General features: G+C 35.1%; 3 protein-coding genes across 3 annotated transcripts; 2 read left to right on the forward strand and 1 right to left on the reverse strand.

The window, feature by feature from the left end:
- Positions 1-8,813: 8,813 nt before the first annotated feature.
- LOC107609639 (uncharacterized) lies at positions 8,814-11,548 on the forward strand. The gene is made up of 9 exons (XM_088494870.1): positions 8,814-8,904; positions 9,014-9,160; positions 9,507-9,565; positions 9,865-9,924; positions 10,405-10,518; positions 10,685-10,762; positions 11,034-11,051; positions 11,146-11,267; positions 11,476-11,548. The coding sequence occupies exons 1-9, from the start codon at positions 8,814-8,816 to the stop codon at positions 11,546-11,548; spliced, it is 762 nt and encodes a 253-aa protein (XP_088350996.1).
- A 6,333-nt stretch (positions 11,549-17,881) lies between these two features.
- Positions 17,882-20,219, forward strand: LOC107607469 (glycosyltransferase family protein (DUF23)). Its single transcript, XM_016309420.3, has one exon. It carries the CDS (start codon positions 18,100-18,102, stop codon positions 19,864-19,866), a length of 1,767 nt encoding a protein of 588 aa, XP_016164906.1. The 5' UTR covers positions 17,882-18,099; the 3' UTR covers positions 19,867-20,219.
- Positions 20,220-22,682: 2,463 nt separating this feature from the next.
- On the reverse strand, positions 22,683-27,233 carry LOC107609642 (uncharacterized). The gene is made up of 9 exons (XM_016311645.3): positions 26,768-27,233; positions 26,027-26,063; positions 25,828-25,906; positions 25,663-25,708; positions 25,465-25,563; positions 24,605-24,673; positions 24,182-24,521; positions 23,939-24,087; positions 22,683-23,811 (listed from the first exon to the last, which is right to left on the reverse strand). Exons 1-9 carry the CDS (start codon positions 27,128-27,130, stop codon positions 22,990-22,992), a joined length of 2,004 nt encoding a protein of 667 aa, XP_016167131.1. The 5' UTR covers positions 27,131-27,233; the 3' UTR covers positions 22,683-22,989.
- Between the last annotated feature and the right edge of the window lie 590 nt (positions 27,234-27,823).

The following is a 27,823-nucleotide window of genomic DNA, read 5'->3' on the forward strand; positions in this document are numbered from 1 at the left end:
ATACCGATCTCCATGGGTTAGTACTTTCCTGTCTCAAACACCAATATTTTATTTTCTTTGTTAATTGTTATATTTGCATATTTAATTGCATGTTTATTTGATTTTATGCATTTAGTTACTACTTAGTTGAAGTAATATTTTCTTTTTCAAGAAATTTTTATAATATTTCACTAATTTAAATTGAAAAAATTTTTTATGTTAAACTTGTTTGGAAGTTGTATTTGGAACATGGTTTTTGAGCTAAAGAACACACAACCTGTGAGATTTTGAGCTTATTTATATGGTTACATTATTTAACCATAAATTTTTATTCTTGTGTGTTTACTTCTCTATGATTGCAATCTTAGCTTTGTTCCATTCTATATGTCCATTATTTAGTATATTTACATGCTTGCATAGGATTGAGGCCATTGTTTGATTTTAGCTCACTTATCCCAAATAAGCCTACCCTTTAAATCACCCTTGTCAGCCACTTTGAGCCTTTTAATCCCCATTTGTTCTATATTTTACCACATCACTAGCCTTAAGCAGAAAACAAATTAATTATCCCAATTGAATCTTTGGTTAGCTTAAGATAGAGATTGTGTATCAAATAAGTGTGGGGAAATTGTGGGAACATGGGTTGATAAGGGAATGTAACATGTTTCTAATTTATTTGAATATTAGGAATTTGGAACCTACTCATGAAAAAAACCAAAATAGAAAAATAATAGAAAATCCATGTGCATTGATAAGTTATGTTTATTTCTCTACAAAAAAAAAGAGAAAAAAAATATATAATATAAATAAATAAAAAAGGAGACAAAATTACCCCAATGTTAAGTTAATAAAAGATCAATGCACATGTGATAAAAATTAAAGAAAATTTGGTACATGAGTATGGGAATTATACAAAAGTGGGAATTATGGGTAGCTAGGCATGAATTTAAAAGTATATAGAGTATATGTATATTAGGTGAGAGCTTAGGTTAATTGAAGATTCATATTATAGCTCACTTGGCCATACATATATCCTTACCTTTACCTCAGCCCCATTACAACCTTGAAAAGACCTCATGATGTTTGTATTGGTACATTAAATTTTTGTTGATTGGTTAGATGAAGAACAAGGTTTAGAAAGCATGACTAGAGAAGAGTAGAGTGAATAACCCTATACACTTGAGAGATTAGAGTGATATACACTTCTAGTGAGGGTTCAACGCTTAAATTCTATATTCCCTGCTTTCATGAGCTGTCTTCTTAGAAGTTCACTTGCTTTTTATTGTCTAATTTGAATTAGTGAAAATTGGTTTGTATTTGTCTTGGAGAACTTATTTACTCTTAACCAAGTAAGTAAAAGCATCTAGCATGTAGTTGCATTCATAGGTTGCATTTCATGCATTCTACCATTCCTCTTCATTCCTTTATAGTTTCTCTTGAGCTTAGCATGAGGACATGCTAGTATTTAAGTGTGGGGAGGTTGATAAACCGCTATTTTATGGTTTATCTTGTGCTCAATTGAGTGGTTTTTATTAACTCTTTACCCACTTATTCATACTATTTGCATGGTTTTATATTTCCTTCCTAATTATGTGTTTTGATTGAAAACATGCTTCTTTGATCTTATATTTTCTTATTATTAATCCTCTCTTATTACCATTAGATGCCTTGATATGTATGTTAAAGTGTTTTCAGATATTATAAGGCAGGAATGGCTTGGAGGATGGAAAGGAAGCATGCAAAAGTGGAAGAAATACAAGAAGTTGGAGAAATTGCTAAGCTGTCCAGCCTGACCTCTTCGCACTCAAACGGCTATAACTTTAGCTACAGAGGTTCAAATGACGCGGTTCCAGTTGCGTTGGAAAGCTAACGTCCAGGGCTTCGATTTGATATATAATATGCTATAGTTTCTCTGATGCTAGGCGACGCGACCGCGTGATCCATGCGGCCGCGTCGCAGTGACGGAAATCAGCGTGTTTGAATTCTTCTCCAGCGATTTCTGGGCTGTTTCTGACCCAGTTTGCGGCCCAGAAAACACAGGTTAGAGGCTATAAAGTGGGGGAATACATCCATTCATGAGGAGGCTCTCATAATTCATAATTTTAGGAGTAGATGTAGTTTTTAGAGAGAGAGGTTCTCTCATCTCTCTTAGGATTAGGATTTAGGATTTCTCTTAATTTTAGGAGTGACTCTCAATCCCAGGTTTAATATTCTTTTTACTTTATATTCCTCTTTTTACTTTCAGATGCTTCAATGCTTGTATTAGATATGTTGCCCAATTGGCTTATGAACTTTTCATGTTAAGATCTGCATATTTTATTTAATATTATTTGAGGTATTTCAGATTTAAGATTGCTTTGCTTTATTTATATTAATGCTTTTAATTTAATTTAGATATTTTCTTCCTTTTAGCTTTGGTTAGGTAATTGGTAACACTTGAGTTGTCAAACTCAGGAGTGGTTGAAATTGGCAGATTCTACTTGATCTAGATCTCTCTAAAGCTAGTCCTCCCACAGGGATTGACTAGGACTTGAGGATCAAGCTAATTAGTCCACTTGACTTAACTAAGTGGGATTAAAATCCAATTCTCATCACATCTGATAAGGATAACAAGGACAGAATTTCCAGTTCTAATACCTTGCCAAGAGTTTATTTTATTATTACTATTTTATTTTTCTTATCATTTAACATACTTCTTCCTTACTTTCAAAACCCCAGTTTACAAGACTCATAACCAATAATAAGAACATCTCCCTGCAATTCCTTGAGAAGACGACCCGAGGTTTAAATACTCGGTTATCAATTTTAAAAGGGGTTTGTTACTTGTGACAACCACAATTTTTGTAAGAAAGGTTGATTGCTTGGTTTAGTAACTATACTTACAACGAGAGTTTCCATAACCTCTAAATCATCAATCTTCAGTTCTTCACTTACCAAATGGCAAGTGAAAAACACAAAATATAAAACATCAATCTCACCTCGTTCTCAGATATAGCCCCAGAAGGAATTCGGATTTCTCGGTCATACCAATCACTTATAGTCTAAATAGGAAAACAACAGCAAAATCAAGGTTATTTGCTCCGAGCAGGCTAGTAAAGTGTAAAACTCATATAACAAAAGTTATTACCTAAATATATCCTATTAGAAATAGGCCAGACATCAACATGCCCACAATTGATTTAGCAACATCCTCAATAGTCCAATGGAAATTTTCTGCTCAGACACAAGATTGATGCAGAAACCTTATTAGATCAGAAACATTAATGGTATCTGTGCCCTTTGAACATGTTTAATGTTTGAACATTCGTGTGCCACAGTGTAGTTCTAGCTTGTTTTACTAAGCCAGTAACTTTTACCTAAGTTGGATACAGTCTTCCAACCACCTAAATTATGCTTGGCATGCACACTTAAATTTCATTGAACCTTGTCTTTAATAGCTATATCCTACTTTTAGCAATTATGTTAATCAGCGATGTGTTGTTACATGTTAAATGTTAAGTTGGAACACATTTTAATTATTAATACATACAATTCAACAATTGATATACAAAGAAAGAAAGAAAAAGAGAAAGAAAAGAAAAAGTGAGAAACAAACTCATGGATATTCTTGATTGTTTTAGTTTATATATCACCTCTAGAATACTACCAACAAATTATAATTCTACTGATGTTTTTCCTTTTCTATTGGTATACGGAAATGATCAATAATGGAAGCATTCCCTATTGTTGTCACTTAACATGTTCAGATTAATTTAGAAATAACAATGTAAACATACTCATTATTGCCATCATACCTAGGAATGAAGAAACTCAACAATAAAAAAAATGTTGAGAACAATACTAGCAACATTTCAACAGAATATTATTAAACTGAAATGTAATACAAGAAGCAGCGACACCACAAACTACTCCCCAAATCAACGGAGGCCAAGTGACACGTTTTGTAAATTGAAGTTGAATATTCCATTTATTCTACACAACATAAATAGAAAGGATAAGTACAAAAGCAGTTTCATAATGTTAACTACCAAGTACACCTAAATAAAGCAATAAATTTTCAGCAGCCAAAAACTTTCAAGTTAGAACTTTATAACCACATTCAAAACTTAATTCGTTTTCAACATGTTCAACTACATTTTCAAGGATGTATGAATGGCAACCTAATACACGAGACTCCCATCAGACTGTGACCTCAAGATTACAAGACCGCACGGAGGCAACAACCTTATTGTTGCATCATAGTTCACCATTCACATGAGGATCGAGCCACAAAAGTAGAAAAAGTTTCAAATAGCTTTTAAGATTGTTAAAAATCATATACACCTTTGGGTAAAGAGTTTTTCACTGTCATCCAATTCATGTGTTTTAGATGACTTTTTAAGTAGTGTGTTTGAAAATAGTTACTTTTGATGGTGTGGCAGTAGAGAAATACAAAATTCGATATTATATAAAACTATTTTAAGTTGTAGGTGCATGAAAATTAAATACTTGGTGAAATACATGTGGTATTGTGGTCAGATTTGGAAGATTTTGTCAACAACAACATCAAGAATCAGAAATTTTGTCTAGAACAACTATACTTGCCTTTCATTCATTCTTGAACTCCTTGTTCTCAAATTTCAGTAAGTGAATGAAATTGTGGTGCTAATCATCCTTTATTATTTAAATCAAATTGAGATAATTGTGTGCATCCATAATAAAAATTTAACCAAATTTTTCAACCATCACAACTCTACAAAGAAGACACAAAATTGGTTAACTCACTGAATCTTGAGCAGCTCCTTTAATACCAAGAAGTTGATTGATGCTTGAACCATCTTTTAATGGAGCCTTATCCGGTGCCTGAAACCATGAAGCTACAAGCACAAAATGAAAACATAAAAAAAAAAACAAAATTAAACATCATTTTATTCATAAAAAACTAAGCCTAAGCAAATTACCACATTTTACATAAGAACACTAAAAAGAGTACTTTGAAATTTGAAAACCCAATGTTTTGCTCTTTCAACAACCAAGAAAACCAGAAAGTGTGTGGTGAGTCAACCTACTAGTGAATGAGAAAGGAAGTGAAGGCACCCTTGTTCTTGTGCATGAGATTGTTGTTGTTCTTGGTGAAACTGAAACCATGTTGAGAGAAAGTGAAGCCATTTTTTTAGGAAGATAGGAGCTTGTAACTCTGAAACTGAGGAAGAAGCTTGAAGGCTTGACACCCAGAACACTATAGATTCAAGTGGTGTGTTCTATGCTGTAAGTGATAAAGTTTTTGTTTTTTTTTTCTTTATTTATTTTAGGTAGACATTAAACAAAGCTTTAATGAAAGCGTAAGGTACTTTGAAGTCTACGAGATTTTTTATGTTCATGCTTACGTGGCATCATTTGATTGCTTTGTTTGCATTATTTTAATCAAATTATTTTGTTCGATTCAATAACAGAAATCGCTGTTCCAAAAACTAGAAGCGAACCGCTGAATTGACCGAGAATCGGCTGGTCGAACCAGACCGGAACTCCATTGGATTTATAGTAAACGACATCGTTTCGTCTGTTTAACGGAAGAAAAAAGGAATTGGACACGTTCCAATGTGGGTTCTACATCTCCATACTACAGCATTACATATAAAACAAGGTTGATCTTCTGTTTTATTGACTTGTTTAACTTCATTTTGGTTTTGGAGGCATTTTTTAATCCTTTTATGTCTGTTTGTTCTTATTATTGGGTTTTCAACATTGTTTTGATTCATCATTTAAATTTGGATATTTTAAGAGTTATATTAGACTATAATTATATTTTAGTATATTTATTTATTTTTCTATTATAAAACAATTATTCTATTTGAACTATGATTGAACCAGTAAATCAGTGAATCAGTAGTTAGAGCCATGCAGCAAGCGAGATTCGAACTCCCGACACTTATTTAAGTAGACGAGTGAGTTTTTTTTTTTTTTGAACAAATGGAGCTCAACACATTGAAGTGGAGCATATAAGAATGTAAAACACAAAAATGAAGCAAGAAAATAAACACCATACAATACGGTATAATCCGTTGTCATCTCCGACATTGCCATCAACAACTGAACGGATCAACACCACACCATTTCTTGTAGCTCACAAACGACCTATTCTTGACTCCATCAACACCTCTCTCGCAGCTCCGGAATACTCTGCTATTCCGTTCCAAGCAAATGTTCTAGATAACCGCAAAGAACCCTATCAGCCACTTCTTTTGCTCAGATTTATGACCAGTCACTTCAATCCAGCTCTCAAAGAGCTCTTTGACAGTCTTCGAAATAGCCCAAGCTCTATCGGTAGTCGTCAACCAAGCGCATCACACCTGCCATGTAAACTCACAGCCAAGAAACAAATGATTCACAAATTCTATTTCTTTTTTGCATAGAACACAAATATTATCACCATCATGTATAATTCCTAGTCTACTGAGCCTCTCTTTAATGTTGACTCTGCCTACTAAGACAAACCATGCAAATAGTTCAACTCTTGGGGGAACCAATCCTCTCCATATGGTACTGGTGAAACTATAGCTTGTGATGTCCTCCGAGATAGTCTCTTGCTGTAGCACCTGCACAAAAGAGTTAGTAGAAAAAACACATGTTCTGTCAAATTTCCATACAACTGTATCCTCTCTATCAGATGATAGTCTAGTTAACCGTTGCCGTTCATGAAGTTGATTGAGCAACTCTAGCTCCCATTGGAATAATTCTCTCCTCCACTGAAAATTCCATACCCACTCTAACCCATCCCAGAATCACAGTCCCCTATGACAGATCCTGGTTGATTTGAAATAGAGAAGAGTCTCGGAAAACTATCTTTTTAGGAGCCACTTTGTAGCCAATCATCCTCCCAAAAATGAATACGTCTGCCATTCCCTACCTCCATAGACAAACCATTGATCATCATATCTCTTACCTGTTGCTCTTTAATATTAAGTTGGCAAATGTCCTTCCACGGGCCACCTCTTGACGGTAATGTCTGTTTTGACAGCATTAGAGTTAGGTTCAAATGATTATATGAACATACCACCTTCTTCCACAACGGGCAATCTTTCTTCGAAAAGTGCCACCACCACTTGAACAAAAGCAATGCATTTCTGATTAAAGCATCTCCCACCCCTAAACCACCTAGATTTTTCGGAGTCTGCACCATCTCTCATTTAACCAGTGGTATACATTTGTTTCCATCCTCTTTACTCCAAAAAAACCTTCTCTGTAGCTCAATTATCTTTTTTGCAACTACCTTTGGCATCTTGTACAAGCTCAAATAGTACACCGACAGGCTATTAATAACAGATTTTATGAGGACCAACTTACCAGCTTTGTTGAGGGACTTCGCTTTTCATAAGCTAAGCTTGTCTTCCACCTTGTCTATGATCGGTTTCCAGGTCTTCACCAGCCGAGGGTTTGCACCTAGGGAAATACCTAAGTACCTGACAGGTAGAGTGGCTTCCGCATATCCTAACAAATCACATATATTCATCACCCATTCCTGTTCACAGTTAATCGAGATCAAACTGGACTTATCAAAGTTAATGCTCAAGCCAGACATCAGCTCAAAACAATGCAGTAGTCTCTTATAATTCACTATTGTCTCTGTTTTCTGGGGGCAAAATAAGATTGTGTCATCTGCAAATTGGAGATGCGACAACCCTATATTATCTCTTCCTACCAACAGTAGAGAAATACGTCCATTCCTGACTGCCTCACCCACCATCCTGTGCAGTACATCTACGACAAGAACAAACAGAAAGGGAGAGAGAGGGTCTCCTTGTCTAAGACCTCTTTCCATCTTGAACGGCTTAGATGGTGATCCATTGATCAACATCGACATAGACGCTGTAGTCACACATTCCTTCACCCATGTCCTCCATCTAAGACCAAAGCCCATCTTCTGCAGCACAATATCCACAAAACTCCATCTCACCCTGTCGTACGCTTTCTGAAAGTCCAATTTGATAATTGCCGCCTGCTTCTTTCGTACCTTTAGCCATTGGACCGTCTCACATGCAATGAGTGCCCCCATCGTGTATTTTACGGCCCTTTACAAACGTAGATTGAGTTTCCTCCACTAAACCTGGCATCACTGATCCTATTCTTCTCACCAAAATTTTAGATATCACCTTGTAGACACAACCAACCATGCTAATAGGCCTCAGGTCTTTGATTTCTGACGAACTGAATTCCTGTCAGTAAAGAATTTTTTATAAATATAATCGCGTTATAAGTATAGTTTCTAAACCAATAGAGAACCCTTTCGTACAAAAGTTTTGGTTGTCACTTAAGCAAACCCAATAAAAATAAATAACCGAAGTATTCAAACCTCGGGTCATCTTCTCAAGAAATTGCAGGGAAGTGTGATTTATTATTGGTTATGAAAAAAGTATATTTTTGGATTTTTTTTAATGTATAAGATAAAAAGCAAGAATAGTAAATGGCAAGAAAGTAAATTATAAGGAATTAATTTAAATAAATAATAAAATTCTTGGCAAGGTATAAGAATTGGAATTCCTATCCTAGTTATCCTTATCAGGTGTGATGAGAATTGGATTCTGCTCCCACTTAGTTAACCCACTACAAAATTTATATTTATTTATGATAGTTTTTTAATGGGAGTTATTAAAACCTCCATAATATATTTTATTTGTGACAAATTATAAAACTTCCACTGATATAATACTCCCAATTCAATTAATTATTCTAAAATAATCTAACTCAAATAATTATTAACTCAGCCCAATAAAAAAAAATCAAACAGGGCTTTGAGAAAGAGAGAAAGGACGAGGGAGAGTGAGATCTCTCATTCTCTCTGAAACCCTAGAATCTCAATGTCGTCGCCATCGCCATCGCCACCGCCACCGCCACCGCCACTACCATTGTTGCCGTCCTTGTCTCCTTCGTCAGCACATCACCGGTGGAGTTATAAATGGAGGACGAGGTGATCGTGGAGCCTCTCTTCTGCTTCTGCGTCGTCTTCCAGGGTTCTTCCGCTGGTTCTGCTTTTGCTCCGGTGGCTTGAAGTAGTCAGAGCGTGGTTTCGGCGCGGACGCGGTGGCATTGGCTGAGGAGATCTGGAAGGCGAGTGAGCGGGAGTCTCTGGAAGCTTCGATTGAAGCTGCTTTCGAAGCTATCAGATCTCGTGGAACTGATTTTCATGTCATTCCAAGTCATTGCGGTGAGAATTTCTTCCTAATTTGTTCTTGTTTAGTTCGAGACTTAAATTTTCTCACTCACTTCCGTTCAGAATTTGTTCAGAAAATTACCGTATTTTTTAGAGAGATGAATTGAATTTGAGATCTCTATTAACTCTAATTTGTGCCTAGTTCAGCTTCATACGGATGCTTTCTCACTTGCTTCTATCATTTCAATGATTCCAGATTGCTATTTCTGCACCTTTTCTGTGGATTTCGTGAACTGAATTGCAGAGAAAGCAAGAATTGCCTCAACTCAAGCTTCTCACGACTTCTAAAGTGAACAATAACCGAACAATCACACAACTGATGTTCTCATTGCGGATTTAGGATCAGCATCTGCTACAATTAATGATAGCAAGAAAGTTTCACGCCAAGACATTGAGCTTGTAAGCAAATTCTACTAGCTTGTCAGGAAGCTAATTTAAAAAAATAAAATAAAATCTTGAAACAAATTTGTTTACAGATGCAGAATTTGATAGAAAGGTGCCAACAATTATATATGAATAAAGATGAAGTAGTGATAATGTTTTGATAATCAACTTTCTATATTAATTACATGATTTATTCACTATTAGATCTCGAAACTAATTTATTTTGCTCTTAAAAAGAGTCCATTTTGATTGTGTTGCTTGTTAGGTTAATCTCCTATTTCAGAGCTTGGAGAAATTATCACTTGATATGAGAGGCGTGGGAACTAAAGTCTCGAAAACTTAAATTTAAAGAGTCAGAGGAAAGGGTTGAAGAGGTGCTATTTGAGGAAAAACCTAAGGCTGATTATGTTCAACTCCTATTGCATCTTGCTCTCAAAGGGTTAAGTATCTCTTCTCTTTATAGACTCAAATTTATTGCTTTCGATCACTCTTGGATACACCCCATCCTTGATAATATCCAAATATTGAAAGTGAACTGGTGTTCTGATATAAAGAATTTAGTACCAAGCAAAGTGTCTTTTTCTAGTCTGATGAAATTGGTTGTATATTATTGCAATGCTTGGTTGTATCCTACAATTATATTAATTTGATTGGGAGCCTGACTTAAGTTCTTATTATTTAGTTTAAGCTTGATTTGCTAGTTGTATAGTACCAACCAACTTTGGTTGTATCTGGATTCTCTTGAGTTTTAATTGAAGATAAGGAATATAAATATGAGCATGCAGCAAGTTCGATTTTTTTTTGTTTTATTATTTTTATTTTTTTAATACATGTTACGTTTAATGGTTTTGCAGAAAATAGAGATACTTCCTGTCAATGATTTGGATATTGCTTTACACAATTTTGTGAACAAGGATGACAAAAATGCATTTTACGTGTGTGTACAAAGCAATATTAACGAAACAAAAGTGAGGATTCTATTTTGCTTTTAAATGCCATTTGGCTTTGTCTTTGATATTTGCTATGTTGTAGATCCGGTTCACATTGTAGGCCACCTTGTCTCTTCTTCTCATCAATTTGTGTTCATGTGATACTCCTTCCTCTTCTCATTGATGATTTATTGTGCTTCTACAGAACAAAATTGCTAAGGATTCAAATACCATGAAGTTTGATGACGAAGATTTAATTGTTAAAGTTGGAAAGTGCTTAGAGGTTAGAAGATCCATTTGTTTTAATGTTTAATGAACATGGCCTTGGGGTGAACGCCTTGATGTTATCGAGGCTTTCATGACATAGAATTCTAGCATATTATGTAGGAATGTATTTGCTTGTGTCCTTTCAGGCTCCGTCCATCACAATTTTCTTTGCAGTATTGCAATTATTGTGACCTTAGTATGTGTTGGTATGGATCACTGTGATCTTTGATTGATTAAACATACATTTTCTCGTGTTATTAATTATTTTGTCGGTTCTCATCTTCTAGGAACGTGTCAAACAAAGATCCACACAATCTAAGGAACCCACACAGTTCACTTATGCTGATCAGTCAATGGAGCTAAACCCAACATATCATATGGTACTATTGCAATAGTGATGGAAAAGCTAGGTCCTCTGGTGCATCTCAAAATCCAACGAGAGGGAGGGGCAGAGGCAGAGGCAGAGGTTCTAGCATGATGAAACAGACAACTCTTGATGGAGCATTTCGCTCATCTCAAAGGTTATGACTCAAACCTAGTAACCTACTCGTTTAAAAGAGAATGATGTTAATTTTTATATAATAGACTTTTTTTTAATTGAATACTATATCTGGAGGGTAATAACTCCCATTTTTAATTGCTTGTTAAGCTATGGATATACCAGTAATTATGCCTGAATAAGCAGATATACCTGAGTTATTTGTACTAGCTGAGTTTTTAATTCTTAAGAACTTTAACAAGACTGCCCGAGAACTCATTATGCGATTACAGAAGATCGATAGTGACAATTATCTTGAAGTAAGTAATCTCAGATTTTAGTTCCCCTGAATTTTGTCATATTACTTATTCTCATTTGATCAATTACTGAAAAATTTTGAATATTAACAGATACTAGGACTTGAGTGATAATGATTAATTTTCCCATTTTTTGATGATACAAACTCTTTGCCAAATGTTAACCATCTAACTTTTTCTAATGAGAAAGGACATTGTTTTGTAGTTTATACTCAATTTGGTGTGATGACTTAGATTTGAAAATCTCAGGTATTGCTTGGTAATTGTTGTTCAGTTTTATTGTTGACATGATGATGATTATGTCTAATCCAATTGGGCCCGTGACCCGAAAAGTAAAACATGTTTCAGACTTAGGTTTACTACTTTCTATCAAATATCATTGATAGGTTCAATGTGTGTACCACAATATTAATATTGCTTAACAGTTCATTGCATGGTGTACTTTCTGCAGATGATTCTCAGCGGTGAAACACGGGGCACAAGGTAGATAGTTAAGGTTCTGAATAGTGAAGGGAAGGTTATTGCATATGCTAAACCATGATTCTCAATGGTAATTAACGGTTTAGTAGTGCCTAAACCGAGTGGAGTAAAATTTTAAGTTTTTGTGTCTATTTTTCTATTTCATACCAATTTGATTGATGTAATTTGTTTAAATTTGTATTCATTCTATACTAATTACTAATTTCTTTAAAGTTAAATAATTTTTAGTTTGATTGATGTAATTTGTTCAATGAATAATAGTGATTTATAGCTTTCAAATAGGTTCAGTTTCAATTTTAAATGGTTTGCAATAGTTCAGTTCGATGCAATTTTTTTTAAAAAATTTAGTTTTTGTGGGGGTTTTAAACCTCCACAAAAGTGTCAAAAATTGCCGAAAAATCCAATTTAAAACCCCCACAAAGCAGACAAAGAACTGCCACTAAATTATGTTATGGGGGTTCTGCAAAACCGCCACAAATAAGCTCGTGGCACCTCAAATTTTGGAGGTTTTGAAAACTCCCACTAACCTTTTGGTGGGGATTTCAAACCCCCACAAACCAGAAAAAAAAACTGCCACAAATAGACTTAAATCTTGTAGTGACCCTTACTAAATAAAGAAAAGTCAAGTGAATTAATTAATTTCGTCCTCAAGTCCTAGTCAACTCCTGTAGAAAGACTAGCTTTAGAGAGATCCAAATCAATCAACAATCCCAATTTTCAATCAACAGCTGAGTTTGATAACTCAAGTGTCACCAATTACTCAACCAAAGCCAAAAAGGAAGAAAATCTACTCGAATGAAAATAATTTGGATACATAAATTAAAGAAAGCAATCATAATTCTGAAATACCTCAAAATATATTAAATAGAACATTCAAATCTTAACATGAAAAAGTTCATAAGCCAATTTGGAGAGATAAATAAAAGGAACATTGAACCTATAATTAAGAGAAATAGCCTAAACATAATAGAAATCCTAAATCCTAATCCTAAGAGAGAGGAGAGAGCCTCTCTCTCTAAAAGCTACATCTAATCCTAAAATTATGTATGAATGTATGTTGTATCAATTGTTCTCTGATAAATGGATGTATTTCCTCACTTTATAGCCTCTAATTTGTGTTTTCTGGACCGAGAACTGGGCCAGAAACAGCCCAGAATTCGCTGGTTGCGAATTCAAACACGCTGATTTTCGTTACTGCGACGCATCCACATGAAGTACGCGTTCGAGTCCCTTAGCTGTATGGCCACTATAGCAAATTATATATCATTTTGAAACCCCGGACGTTAGCTTTCCAACGCAACTAGAACCACATCGTTTGGATCTCTGTAGCTCAAGTTATGACCGTTTGAGTGTGAAGAGGTCAGGCTAGACAGCTTAGCAATTTCTTCAACTTCTTGTATTCCTTCCAATTTTGCATGCTTCCTTTCCATCCTCTAAGCCATTCCTGCCCTGTAATCCTTGAAATTACTTAACACACATATCAAGGCATCGAATGGGAATAAGAGAGGATTTAAACATAGCAAATTTAAGAGCACGAAGCATGTTTTCAATCATAGCACAAAATCAGGAAGGAAAATGTAAAACATATGATTAGTATGAATAAGTGCGCAAAGACTTGATAAAAACCACTCAATTGAGCACAAGATAAACCATAAAATAGTGGTTTATCAATTTCCTTAGCTCCCACAAATTTTGGAGCTAGTGTCACCCATGTTACATTAGCATCCGTTGGTAGCTTCGTACTTTGAAAGAAATTCAATACAGCTGTAGTAAACTCATGGCCAATCTCACCCCAATATTTATTTATGAAATTCATATTGTACCCGTCACTACCTGGCGCTTTACTGGACTCGCAATCCCAAACTGCCTCTCGTATTTCCTCAGGCGATGGCATCGTCTCTAGCACTGTTGCTTCCACGTCCTCAATTTGCTTAACCAACCCATCACGAATCCCAATCGTAGGAGCCAATTTCTGTCGATACAAATCTTTATAAAATCCCGTAATTGCACCCTTTATTCTATACTGGTTCCTCACTAATCTGCCATTGATTACCAGAGAATCAATCCTGTTGTTCCTCCTTCTAGACGACGCTAGGTTATGGAAGTATCTATGTTTTTGTCCATATCTCTAACATGTTGGGATCGAGACATCTGCTTCCAATGAATCTCCTTTCTGGCATACCACGTCGCACAACAAGTCACAAGAGCCTTCCGTCTAGCCTCTATTGTTCCGTCATACCTACCAGCACTAACCATATCATCAATCTTCTTAATCTCTTCCTCAATGAGTTGTTTAATCGACCCAAGTTGGTTACTGTTTTATTTTAATAAAGTGAATATGAATTATAGATTATCACCACACCTCGCCACTTTTTGGTTTATGAATTTTTCATCTTTTAATTGATTCAAGAAAAAGTCTTTTAAATAGTCGGGCTTCTGCTTTTCACCACCAAGACACACCTTTTACTCAAACTGAAGGCAAAACCAAATAAGGTTTTTCCTTCGAAAATTATGAGCATATAAAAGTCCATACCATAATGGGCCAAGATGTACGAGTACTTGAAAAGGAAATTTTCGATGGCCCAAAAAAATGGAATTTTCGCATATACCAGCACATTATAATCGAGTTTAATTATTTCTTTAGTTTTTATAGTTTTATTACAATTGTAATTAAGTTTTTATAATTTTTTTTTCAATTGAGTTTTTATATTATATCAAATTTTGTAATATTCTGTTAAAAACATAATATTTTATTAATTTCAACGTTTTTGTCGCAACAGAGACTTAATTATAAAATCTGATATGACATAGAAACTCAATTGAAAAGATAAAAAAATATAAGGACTTGATAGAATTTTTGATAGAACTATAACGAGTTAGGGACTAACACAATAATTAAATCTTATAATTGAAGTAATGTTCATTTTGGTTCTTGAAATTTTCGGCCATCATCAAAATAGTTATTGACTTTTGGAAATGATGAATTTGGTCCTTGAATTTACAAATCCTAAATCCATATTCGACTCTAATTCAATAGTACTAACTTAGAGTATTATAGTGCCAGCGTGACATCCCCATCGATAAAGTAACATGCCAATCCAATGAATTCCTTTTAATGTTTTTGTTTTGATATTTTTGGAGTCAATTTGAATATTCTCTTGGAATATAAATACAAAAATAGAGAGAAAGAGTTAAAAATATTGAGGCAAAGACATAAATTATTTTGTATCCATTTAGTTGTAATATTAGATACACTATAAAAAATTGCAAAATATCTACTTTTATCTTCTTTTTCATCACTATCTCTTTCCATCACAATTCTTTAATTTTCACTAAAAAAAATCATAAATTCTAAATAAAAATAGTAGAATCAATAATTTCAGTCTTGCCTAATACTATACCGATGAACTGAATAACCAAAAACCAATGAACCGATAAAAAAAACAATCAAACTCGATAAAAATTGGTCCGACTGAACTGTTTAGAATTTAAAATTTTCTCAGAATACTTAAGGTGGGGTTTAAATCCCTCTCCTCAATGAAAAAGATGTCATTCATAGCCACCAGGCTAGGCTGTCATGCTTCTTATTAATATATTTACAAATTATAAAATAGATAGATATCTTTTATCAAATAGTTTACTTCTATTTAATTATTTTAATTTTAGTTATAAATTCCCTCATTCATAAATTAATTATATTTTTATTTAACAATAATTATTAACTCACTTGTTTTTTCTTTTTATAATTATATAATATCTATTAATATTATTTTTTAATAAATATTTGTAGTATATAATAATATAATAGATATAAATTAATTAATAAATTATTGAAATTTAAAAATAATAGTTATTTTAATATAAAAATAAAATAAAATATTTATGATAGAATAAAATTAACAAAATACTTATTGTTCTTATTCTATATTGTTTTAGAATAACTAGATATTCTTGAAATATTAGTGAGGAAAAACTACCAAAAGTACCCATGAAGTTTACGAACGCGGACAAAAGTACCCATAAACTAAGAAAATTAACGCTGTACCCATGAAAGATGGGTTCCGTATGACAAAAGTATCCAAATCCTAATATTTTGTTGATTTTTTAATAAAATTCCTAAACTACCCCACCCTAACCCTATTCTACCGTCACTCTTTCTCTTCTCTTCTTCCTCTTTCCTCACTTTATCCCTCAAAAATCCTCACAAAGTCACAGAAACTCTCCTCCTACCTCCTCATTGCTGTCCACCACCCACCTACTCCATTACCGCCAATCTCTTCCCCTCTCACTGCTTCTCCCTCTCACTATTAAGGTGACTACAACACCTTCATCGCACACTTGTGACCCAACCTGAGGAGAATGCTGCCGTGGCGCGCCTGTTGCAGCCGAGGAGAATGTCGTCGTGGCGCGTCTGACCCAACCGAGGAGAACACCATTGTCACACACCTGTGGATGGAAGTTCTGCCATTGACGATGTTACAGTCGGCCGGCGAAGAAAAAGAGATTTCTTTTTTAAAACATTTTTATTTTATTTTTCTTCTTTTCAGAAATTGATTTAGTTACTACTAAAATGATACTGTTCTTTTTTTTTTTAAATTTGCTTCTATTTTTTATGAAGGCTAAGATTGATTTACAGAAGATCCAGTTGATGACTACTTCTACTTCTGATTTTTGCTGAAATAAATTTCAAATTGGATGAATGGATTTGTTGATTTTTTATGGTTGATGACTTTTTCTATTTCTAATTTTGCTAAAGTGAATTGAAATTGGATGAATGGATTTGAAAATTTATATTTTGAGTATTTTTTGGTATTTGATTAATTTGGTTTGGGTATGGATTATAAACTTATGAGTGAATCGGTTGAGGTCCGATCCTCTACCACCACCACCACTACCATTGATTTCGGTCTGGTTTGTTGTAGGAATAGTTTTGCACTCCATGGCAAAAGTTGGTGCAAATTGAGTTATGAAAGGTTGAAAAAGTGAGTTGAGGTTGAGTGTAGGGTAGTTTAGGAATTTTATTAAAAAAGCAACAAAAAATTAAGATTTGGATATTTTTGTCATACGGAATCCATCTTTCATGGGTACAGCGTTAATTTTCTTAGTTTATGGGTACTTTTGTCAGCGTTCGTAAACTTCATAGGTACTTTTGGTAGCTTTTCCTATTAGTGAAAATATGTATTTTAAATTTTAATTTTAAATTTTTGACTTTTTTTTTTTATTTAAATAGGATTGGATCAACCATTCAACTAGTGATTCACCGGTTGAACTTGAACCAATGATCTAGTAATCTGATCCGTTTGATTCAATTCTAACAACTATGCTCCGTTTAGTATTTACAATTGAAAGACCAAAATGCCCCCAACAATTTCAGAAAAGCTTGTTACGATATTGAGCCATTTTCGAAAAAAAAATTGTTTTCTCACACCCATATTAAAATTCATATGAAGACATCCTCGTTAAAATATCTATCTAAAATTAATGTTCGAATTATATAATTTAATATTATTTTAAATATTTTATTAGTATGTCATATAATGCTCATAAAGATTTATTTGTCACATCCAAATAATCCCACTTAGCATTAGAATAAATTTGAATTTGTGATTAGAAACAACGTGACAAAGCATTTGAAAAGAAAGATACTTTGCCAGAAGGCAGCATATGCATGCCCACGGAAGAAGAAACAACGATGTTGCCTTGGGTGCAAGGCCGCAACTTAAGCTTACCCACTCATCACTCCTCGAATCACTTTTGAACTGTGTTGAATACAAATTTCTTGTGTCTTCTCTCATCCCTCTACTTACGTGTGTGTTCTGTTTGACATTTTCATTTCACCCCTCTCACAGAAAATAAAACAATGACAACACTCACCTAATGCTATAGTAGTCATGTATCACCTTTCAATGCCTAGCTAGCTTTCTAATTATAAGATGTCCGCCAACCTATTAATCATTCTTCCATAATCTTCATTCATTTTTCCTTTATTTCATCCTCCTTCTCCGCCTTCACCACCTTCCATTCATTAATCCAATAACAACCGCCCGCTCGCGCGTGTGTCTCTTCTCCATTCAAACCATGCGGAGAAGATCAACACGCGCCACCGGCACATTTCTTCTCTGCCTCCTCTTCATTCTCCTCTTCTCCATATTCTCCCTTCACCTTTCCCGCAATGCCATCTCTTCCTCCTCCCTCCATCTCAATCTCAACCTCGACAACCGCCACCACCTCCTCCACCACTCCAACAAGCGCGCCCTCCTTAACAACTTCGACAACGATGGCCTCCTCCCTCATCCAATAGCACATCGTGTCTCCTCCGTCAACGTCTCCTCCCTCTCCTTCTCCGTCTCCGTCTCCGACTCCGTTCTCCTCCCCGATTGGGAGATCCTTCTCATCGTCTCCCCAAACACGCCCTTACCTCCTCTTCCTCTTGATCGCGATGACAACTACCATTGCCTTTTCCGCAACAACCAAAGGTCTCCGGCCAAGTTCTTCGCCGTTTTGCCCTTCACCAACCGCACCACCTTCAGGTGCGTCATGCCGGAATCAGTTCGTCGCCGTCGTATATTCTCTCAGCCGAACTTGGTGGCGTCATCCTCATACAACGAATCACCGGACTTGTCGTCTTCGCCGGCGCCGGAACTCCTGAGATGGAACTTCTTCGTTTACGAGTCATTCTCCACTGACGACGACGTCGTTTTGTTCGCAAAAGGCGTCAACAGTCGCCAGGGCAACGACCGTTCCCCAAACGAGCTACGTTGCGTCTTCAGTTTCGGAGACGGAATTCGTAACACCGTCAAAACGACCGTCACTAGCTCCGTCCAGGAGGTGTTCCGTTGCCCGCACCCGGATCCATTGGAATTGGGCCTTGGACAAGGACCCGAGAGAATCACCGTTTCACTCGAGATCATTGCCGGAAACCTCCTTGTCCCTTCTGTGGCTTATTACACTCGTAGGCCCAATAAGAAGCCCAATTCGCTTCACGCCCGGCCCAAATATCAGATATGCGCATGCACCATGGTTTACAACGTAGCGAAATTCTTACGAGAGTGGGTGATGTACCATTCCAAGGTTGGCATTGACAATTTTTTATTGTACGACAACGGAAGCGATGATGACTTGAAAAAGGTGATCAACGAGCTTCGTGGAGAGGGTTACAACATCTCAGTGTTGCTTTGGATCTGGCCCAAGACTCAAGAAGCTGGGTTTTCTCACAGTGTTCTATACTCCAAGTCCCAGGGAATGTGCAAATGGATCATGTACGTGGACGTTGACGAATTTGTTTTCTCTCCTTCTTGGGGTAATGTTGGAAAGGGCCATGAAAAGTTTCCTTCGTTGAAATCGATGGTGCCACGAGAAAAACATGTAGGGCAGGTTTCGGTGAATTGTTTGGAGTTTGGGCCATCGAGTCAGAAGGTACACCCCTTGGAAGGTGTGACGCAAGGGTACACGTGTCGTCGAAAGGTGGAGCAGAGGCACAAGTCTATGGTGTTGGTGGATGCAGTGAATCCCAGCTTGTGGAACGTGATTCATCACTTTATGGTGAACGACAAGGCTGGGTTCGTGTCGATTCAATTAGGGTTGGACAAATGGGTGGTGAACCACTACAAGTACCAAGCGTGGGATGAGTTTAAGAACAAGTTTCGGAGAAGGGTCTCTGCTTATGTTGTAGATTGGAGGCAAAATGTGAATCTAAATTCTAAGGATAGGACTCCTGGGCTGGGCCATGAGGCCATTGAGCCTGAGGACTGGGCCACCAAGTTCTGTGAGGTTAGGGATGAGAGGCTTAAATCATTTACCCAAAAGTGGTTCGGCTCCTTTAGTCCCAACCATACCCACGCATAGCTGACCAGACCAGTTCTTGATTCTTTTATTCTTTTTCCAACATTTGTTAGGAAAATTACGAAAGAATGTGGGTTGGAATTGGTTCATTGTGGTGGTGACGTGGTGTTTTGTTGTAGATTTACTTTTTGTTTTTGACGAGCTAAGTAGAGCTGATGTTCCATCTATTCTTGTGGGTTGAATGAGATTTTTTTTTATTTCCATCCTATGAAACACATACACTTGATGAATTAGTGTGGTTAAGATAAATTTTAGATACAATATCCATTAACTTTCGTCTGAGACAAATTTATTGTGTTCAACTGTATTTTAATAAAAAATAATTTTTTTTAAATACACGTAAATACTATTTTCTTTTAAATACGTTCGTACTTAGTCAGCAAAAAAAAAATATACGTTCATACTTATTCTTATTGTGTTCTTGACTTCTCCTACTTATATTTGTCACACCTTTTAATTTTCACACTCTTAAAGCCCCAAGAAGCAGAGTTTACAGGACCTTTGCCAAAGTAACTCATACAGAGCATCTCTCTCTTTCTTTCTTTTCGAATATCTTATTTAATGATATAAGTTTTGAGGAAGTTTTTAGCGTGGAGAAAATGTTTTAACTTTTAAGGTTCTTAATGAATTAGGATAAATTCAGAATATATGAAAAATATGAGATCATTTTAAAATATGATTAAAAAAATAATTAACTTCTACATGATTACTACACTCATATGATCATCACGTGTATTTAAAAAGATTTTAAAATTCATATTTTTGAACTTTATACCACCCTCCATACGTGTTAACATCATTAATAAGAGAAACATCATTAATAAGAGAAACACTGCAAATTTAAATCACTTGTTCATTTTTAAAAACAGTTTCATTAAAAGATTTAAAACATTTTTGTTAAAAATGTGTTGGTCATAAAAAATAACAACAACAATAATAATAATAAATTTATTATAATTATAACAATTTTTTTATCTCTTTAAAATTAATGTTAAAAAAATTTTCTGTTCTCTTCAAATGAATTTTATATAAATTTTAGTCTTTTTATAATAAAATTTAAATATTAATTTTTAAGACAATCAAATATCTTTAAATCAAAAAGGATATTTTAGTATTTTTTAAAGTTAATACTAAAAATTTATTTTTATTTGAATTTTAAAAACAGTACATTGGTAATTTAAAATGAGTATATATTTTAGTCTTGTTAAAACCAAATTTAGATTTTTCATTTCTAATACGATTAAACAATATGAATTTAATCTATGATGGTATTTTAATTTTTTTAGATTAACCTTAAAATATTATTTTGTCATTTTAAAAATTAATTATATGATATTTTAACTGTTTCGAATTTAAATTTACAATTTTTAATACAATTTTTATTCTAAAATGGTATTTTAGTTTTTTAAGGTTAATGGTTAAAAAAGTTGTTTTGGTATTTTAAAATTAACTATAAAATGTTTTAACCTTTTTAAAATTAAATTAAAATTTATAATTGCTAATAAATCAAATAATATTAATTATTCATATAAAATGTGTTATAGTAATTTTAAAATTATTACATAAAGAATATTTTGGTATTTTAAATTTAATGGTAATTAACAAATATTTTAGTTTTTTTAATATGAATTCTATAGATATTTTAATATTTTAAAATAGAAATTAAATTTTAAGTTGTAATACAATTAAAAAACTTTAAAAATAAAGAGGTTTTTTTATCTTTTAATACTGATACCAAAATATGATTTCTTCATAATATTAAAAAAATTGTTTAATATTTTCAAAAAATTAATCAAAAGGATATAATTAGTCTTCAACTGATACTTCATCAATTTTTTACTTAATCTGACAGGCCCTTTTGTAATTAGTACAACTTTAAAGTAGAATTTTGCAAATTTACACACTTTTTATAGGACACTAATATAGGCCACTACATTAAAATGTCCTTCCCTAATCCTTTTAAGAACCAGCTTCAAGTTTCCATATTAGTTTTGATGGGTAAACAAACATCTTAAGTTAATTGGTAGTTATTATACTTGTGAAAATGTTTCTATATAGAATTCTATTATCACTAACTACAATGCTAATGAATACTGTTTGAGTGAATTATTTATACACCTCCACAGAGATTATTTTAAACGCAAAGCAAATCAAATCAATAAATTTTATCTTTTAACAATTTTAAGAGATAACCTCAAGTGACCACACTCAAAATGTGACAAATATTACACGGCTTTTTATCCTCTGCATCTCTTTAAGTCCTCTCCTTTTTATCGTGCTAAATAGGCATTCGATGTTGCATGTTCGTTTTCGTTACCAGAATGAAGCTAGGCTCCCTCTTTTGCTTAGTGAGAGTGAGAACATATATTTTGCTTCTGCGTTTTCAATCAGGAACCTTATGACATGCCTTCAAATAATTTCGCATCATGACCAAAAAAAAAAAAATTCGCAAAGAAAAAACACATAGCACATGTAAGTGACAACATGATAAGGATACACACCTAAAGTCATATTATACGGTCTCTTATGATAAGCTAGACAAGGATTTATGCCTTCTTGATTGTGACATTAAAAGTTTACTAGATTTATATGTTATAGCTAGAGTCGTGTAAAACATGAAAAAGGTTCAAACAAATTTCAACAGAAAAGAAACCATCATCCACTAAAAAACGGAAAGGAAAAAATTATCCTAATAAGTCATTGTCTCAATCACTCAGCCTCTTACAAATTACAATTACCATTTTGATTATAATGAATTTGCGTTAGAAACAAAATAATCAGAGTCAAGTGTGCAGATTGTCGAAAAAAGAAAAAAGAACTGTACAAATGTGTAGGGGACTAATATTGAAATACAAGAGCAAGTTTTTGAGTCACTGGCTGTAGCAAGTCTCCATTATTTCCTTTAGCTACATTGAATATGAAAGGACGGCAGTAACTCGGTTGAAGAATTAATCATTAATCATTTAACATCACCCAAGTCTAAGAGACTAAGACCTAGGCCGGTGTTAATCGCACTATAACTCTAAGCTTGTTTGCATAGAAAGCTGAAATATCAAGTCAAAAAACTAAAATGATTAAGGGTGAAAAAAAAAATGGAGCCATCATATGGGAGAAAATAGTATATAATCAGAGCTGCAATGCCAAATTTGGATGCAGCTGAGAACCGGTCTCCATATTGGAACTAGATGAATTTGATGTTCCGAGGGAAATAGAATTGTGTCGAATGGGAACTTCCATGCCCGGCCATGAAACTTTTCCAGCATATCCTTGCGACGAACTTTGTGGCTCGAATCCAGATTCCCGAGCCATCAAATTACTGGAATCTAATTGACTAAACTTGTTTAAAACCTGAGCCTTAAGAGGCTGATTAATAATGGTCGGTGCCGTGTGGCTAGGAAGGCTGTTTATGTGATCCGTGTCTAACATCTGGGGAACATTTCCAACACTGGAGGACGAACCAGTTAAGTCAGCAAGTCTTACCATCTTCATTTGAGATGATACATTTGAACCTAACCGGCCAGCTGAACCAAAATCATCAGAGTGCGCCATCAGTTCCTGCTGAATCCTCATAGGAACCATGGATTCCATACCACCACTAGCCCTGCTGAGTGGATTCAACTCACTTTGGTAATTCAATTCTCTGTTAATTACCATTTCACCACCTTGTAAGCATGATCTATTTGAAACAAGGAATGATCCAGATGAAGAAGAAAAATTACTTCTATGATCCTCTGGTAAACAAGGGTCTGAAGTTCTCTCTTCATCACAAACTGGGAGATTTTGCCTCTCTGACACTTCATCTTCACTTACCCATCCAGGACCAAACTCATGTCCTTTTGGCAAAACACTGCTGATTTTCTGGGAAGCAATCTTCCAAACAACAGGACCAAGATCTGCAGCAAAATGGGCTAGGCTCCTTGCATAGCTATGCTTTGCATGTAAACCAACCTGATGTTGAAAAAAAAACTAAGTAAGAAGCAAAAGATGACTTTATACTTGATATATGCTTCCAATTTTGTTTTATCTAGTTCAGGAAAACAAGAAAAAGAGAAAAAGCAATAAGAAAAGTTCATACTGCAAGTAGTTGCTTGAATTCATCTTCAACTGTAGTCAATACTGGTGGTTCATTGCGTGAAGGCACTGGACAATTGTAAGTATCACGCCTGGTCTCATCAACCGCAAACTGCTTCTTTCCGTACCTTAACACAGCTTTTAGAACAGAAGCTGCAAGAAAAATATAATAGTGGGAATTTGTTTAACCAGGGTCAAAAAGTTGGAACTGAAAAAGCACCAGGAAGATGTTGATCCACATGCTAACCTGGAAATTCATTCTCCCATTCAGATGTCCAGCTTGTACCTCCACTGTTAAAATTGTTGTGGGAGGCCCTAGTTGATGAATCCGCAGGCTGAAATTTACTAAGCACTTTTCTTAGATTATAACCATTGGAGCCACTGGCAATATCCCCAACAGAAGCAAGGGTTGCATCGGATGAAGATTCAGGAGCAATGCGCTCTGCGGGAGACATGGCCAGTGACTTCCTATTGTGCTTGCCTGGTGGCCTTCCTCTCTGCACAATTTTGGGTTGTGGTTCACTATCATCACTATCTTGTCTGAGATTCTCAAAGTCCTTCCTTGCAATTTCTTGCATGGCGCGAGCCTAAGAAAAAGGTTCGGTCTTCAGAATATAACAAACAATTAATAAAAAATCAAAATTAATATAGTTTCAAGACTTCACCAAACCTGTCGATAGTAAATAGTATCTGGTGAATTATATTGCATTGCATTTGAGCATATCAGAAGCACATCACTCTGCAAGAATGAAGCAGTGTCACAAAATTTTATCAGACTATTAAGAAATACTAACTCAAAGATCAATTGTAGTACGAAAAATCCAAACCATCCGAATGGCCTAAGCTACCAGAAAGGTATATAAGTATTAAAAAAATGCAAAATCTGCTATGATGAGCAAGGTAATTTACCAAAATTTAGCAATCAGTGTGTCTAAATAGGTAAGAAGGCAAATGACAGTCAAGGCTTGGGTTTATAATGATGTCAAGCCAAACAATAGAAAAAGAATTACAGATCAATAATGATAACACATCAGGACTTAGTTCAGCACTATTTGACAATAAACCTTTAATACAAAAGGCTGAAGTTTCTAGATAAATGATGGGAGTAGTATTCAAAACTAGTAAAAAAAAATCATGAAATCCAAGTGGAAATATTATCCAACACCAAAAATAACAGTTCTTTTGGTTTGCCAATTTTTTTCAGTCTTTGGACTAAAACAACTTCCAATTTCCTACATAACAACCAGCACCCAAAACGAAAACAACAACAGCTGGCTGAGTGAATGGATTGGAATTCATAAAAGGATGAGAAGAAAAGAGAAAGTAGTGCTGGACAAAGCCTTGGAGGTCACTGAAAAACTGATACAAATTTGGTGAAAAGAGGGAGGAGGAAACAGAGACGGGGAGGGTTCATCCATCATGAAGTGGACCACACAACCTCCTTAAACGAGCTAAAATTCACGGGACTTTGATCTCAGAAGCAAGTCCCATATATTTTCTACAAAAGCGGGTAAAAACTACAGCACCAACCTCAAATTGATCCAAGTTGGTGTAAAGTCCACCATCCAACTTCTTCCTCACAGTTCCAAAATCCATAGGGTGTCTAATGATATCATGATAATCAGGAAGCTGCATCAACAGTGTTTCTTAATGTCAACTCAAGTTACGGGAATTCAGATTTCCAGAACCGAAATATCATATATATGCAAGCATCAGAAAAACAAGCACCTCTTCTGGATCCACAGGCTCAGAGAATACCCCATGAGTGTCCTTTCTGCAAAATGGATGAACAGTAGAAAACACAATCTGTCAAATTCTCAAGTAAAAGAACAAAACCCGGGATGAAAAAAGGAGGGGAAAAAAAGAAAAGGGAGAAAGAAACAATAGTCATACTTTTGAAGCCTATCAAGGATAAACAGCAAGAGCTTTTTGTCTGGCAAAGGTGTAGTGGGACCGGATTCACCCTGCGAACCTGTCAAACACATAATATATTTATAAAAAATCGCCATTAATATTCCCCCACTACGCACCTTGCACCAAGGGAATGAGATTTTTCGAGAGCAAAAAAAATCATTTCCTTATAGCTTCATACCATGTTTACTGTCAGTCGCTTTCGGAAGCTTTCCATCCTGCAAAAATCATCCCATCATCAAATCCCAAAAAGCCATGTGCTACTCATTTTATACTAACCCCCTTTTTTTAACACACTCTAGTTTATCCTTAACAGGATCGAAAACTAAGAAAGCACATCAAATTTAAGGAAAGTGTCACAAACCCACATGCAGTAACCAAGGTAGTGAGTGGTTGGTTGGGTGGAAGCAAGAAAAATACAAAAACGAGAAGAAAAAAAAAAAGTTGAACAGATCAGAGACAGGATTTAAAAAATTGAAAAAACAAAAAAAGAAACAGAGAATACTGAGAGATAAGACAAATTGAAGCTTTTAGGCATATCCGTGCACTTTGTGCGGATAAATAATGAAGGGATTTAAATTAAGAGGGAAAAAGAAAGAAGAAGCGGCAGCACCAGTGCGACTACCCCACCCCCCTCCCCCCGCCCAAAAAAAATTAGGAATAAAATTAATATCAAAACCTAAACGGTCAAACTCAAGCACACGCATCTACTGGTTCACAATTCAACGAGTTCAACTCATAAAAAAATTAAAAAATAAAAAAGGAAATAATACGCGCGAAATCCCAAAAGGGAATAAATTTCGGTTTTTTTTTTTTTTTTGCCCCAATTGTAAGACCCCACAACAACAACAAACAAAATCTAATTGTATATATGAGAGGGGAAAATCAATAATTGAAGAGATGAATAATGTGAGGCACTCACGGCTTCGTCTGATCCGTGGAAGGAAGCGTCAATTCTGCGCCTCTTGCGCGTGGCGGCGTCATCGGGATCGACGCTGGGGAGAGAATTGGAAGGGGATAATGCGGCGGTGGCGTGGTGGCTGTGGTGTTGGAGGTGGGGATTGAGTCCGACGAGGAGTTTGTGCTTCTTCTGCTTGCGCTCGTCGTCGTCGTCGTCGACGATGGTGCCGTTTTTGGCGTTTCTCGAAACGGCGTGTCGTTGATTCTGTTGTTGCTGCTGTTGCTGTTGCTGTTGTTGCTTCTTGAGGGATCGCTTTTGAAGATCCAAAAGGGATGGGCGTCCCTTCTTCTTCTTCTTCGTCATCGTTTCAGATACCTCGCCCATTGTTTCCTCCTCTTTTCTCGCTCCCTAAACAAACACCTACTAATTTCTCTTTATTTTCTTTTTTTACTCCCTCTCTCTCTCTCTCTCTCTCTCTTCCTTTAATATTTTAAAATAAAAATAAAATAGTGTATTAGTATGTATGTTGTATGTGTCTACTTCTATTCGGATACTATACGGGGATGTATGCGTGCCACTCACGTGACTACTCTTGCCTCTGTGTCATTGCCTCATTGCTCGGCCGCTTAACGCTTATGCTTAACAATTTTTTATTGTTTTATTATTCCTTCAAGTCAGTCCCTTTCTTTTTTATTTCCACTTCCAACACAAGGAAACCATGCTATTTCAGCTCCATCTATCTATCTATTTATTAATCTACTTTTTTTTTTTAATAATCCATCTATCAATCTAAATTATTTCCTCCTTCAATCATGAATGAAAACTTATCTTGATAGCAATCCTATTTTTAAAATTCAAAACAACTAATATTGCTGATTTAGAGGTGAAAGATAGAAAAAGATGTAATTTTATTTGTAAAACAAAAATAGTCAACAATAACAACCGGTTTTATTAGTGCGTTGTGCAACTGTGCAATCCATTTGATATAAATTTTGATCTTACCAAAATTCAAATTTGTGTTATATATAGAAGAAGAGATGAATGATAGTGAAAAACTGGAAATTAAACACTTGAAAT

Source organism: Arachis ipaensis, chromosome B7 (assembly GCF_059453495.1).
Source record: "Arachis ipaensis isolate K30076 ecotype BB chromosome B7, ASM5945349v1, whole genome shotgun sequence".
Lineage (NCBI taxonomy): Eukaryota > Viridiplantae > Streptophyta > Magnoliopsida > Fabales > Fabaceae > Arachis > Arachis ipaensis.

What these genes read in the sequence shown, in the direction of transcription:
- LOC107609639 (XM_088494870.1), top strand. Translation starts at nt 8,814, where the DNA reads ATGTCGTCGCCATCGCCATCGCCACCGCCACCGCCACCGCCACTACCA. An exon ending in GCAATATTAACGAAACAAAA is followed by an intron (nt 10,519 to 10,684) that starts GTGAGGATTCTA and finishes GTGCTTCTACAG; the next exon opens with AACAAAATTGCTAAGGATTC. An exon ending in GCATTTCGCTCATCTCAAAG is followed by an intron (nt 11,268 to 11,475) that starts GTTATGACTCAA and finishes TTAATTCTTAAG; the next exon opens with AACTTTAACAAGACTGCCCG.
- LOC107607469 (XM_016309420.3), top strand. Translation starts at nt 18,100, where the DNA reads ATGCGGAGAAGATCAACACGCGCCACCGGCACATTTCTTCTCTGCCTC.
- LOC107609642 (XM_016311645.3), bottom strand. Translation starts at nt 27,130, where the DNA reads ATGGGCGAGGTATCTGAAACGATGACGAAGAAGAAGAAGAAGGGACGC. An exon ending in AGCGACTGACAGTAAACATG is followed by an intron (nt 25,907 to 26,026) that starts GTATGAAGCTAT and finishes TGTGTTTGACAG; the next exon opens with GTTCGCAGGGTGAATCCGGT. An exon ending in ATGGGAGAATGAATTTCCAG is followed by an intron (nt 24,088 to 24,181) that starts GTTAGCATGTGG and finishes TTTTTCTTGCAG; the next exon opens with CTTCTGTTCTAAAAGCTGTG.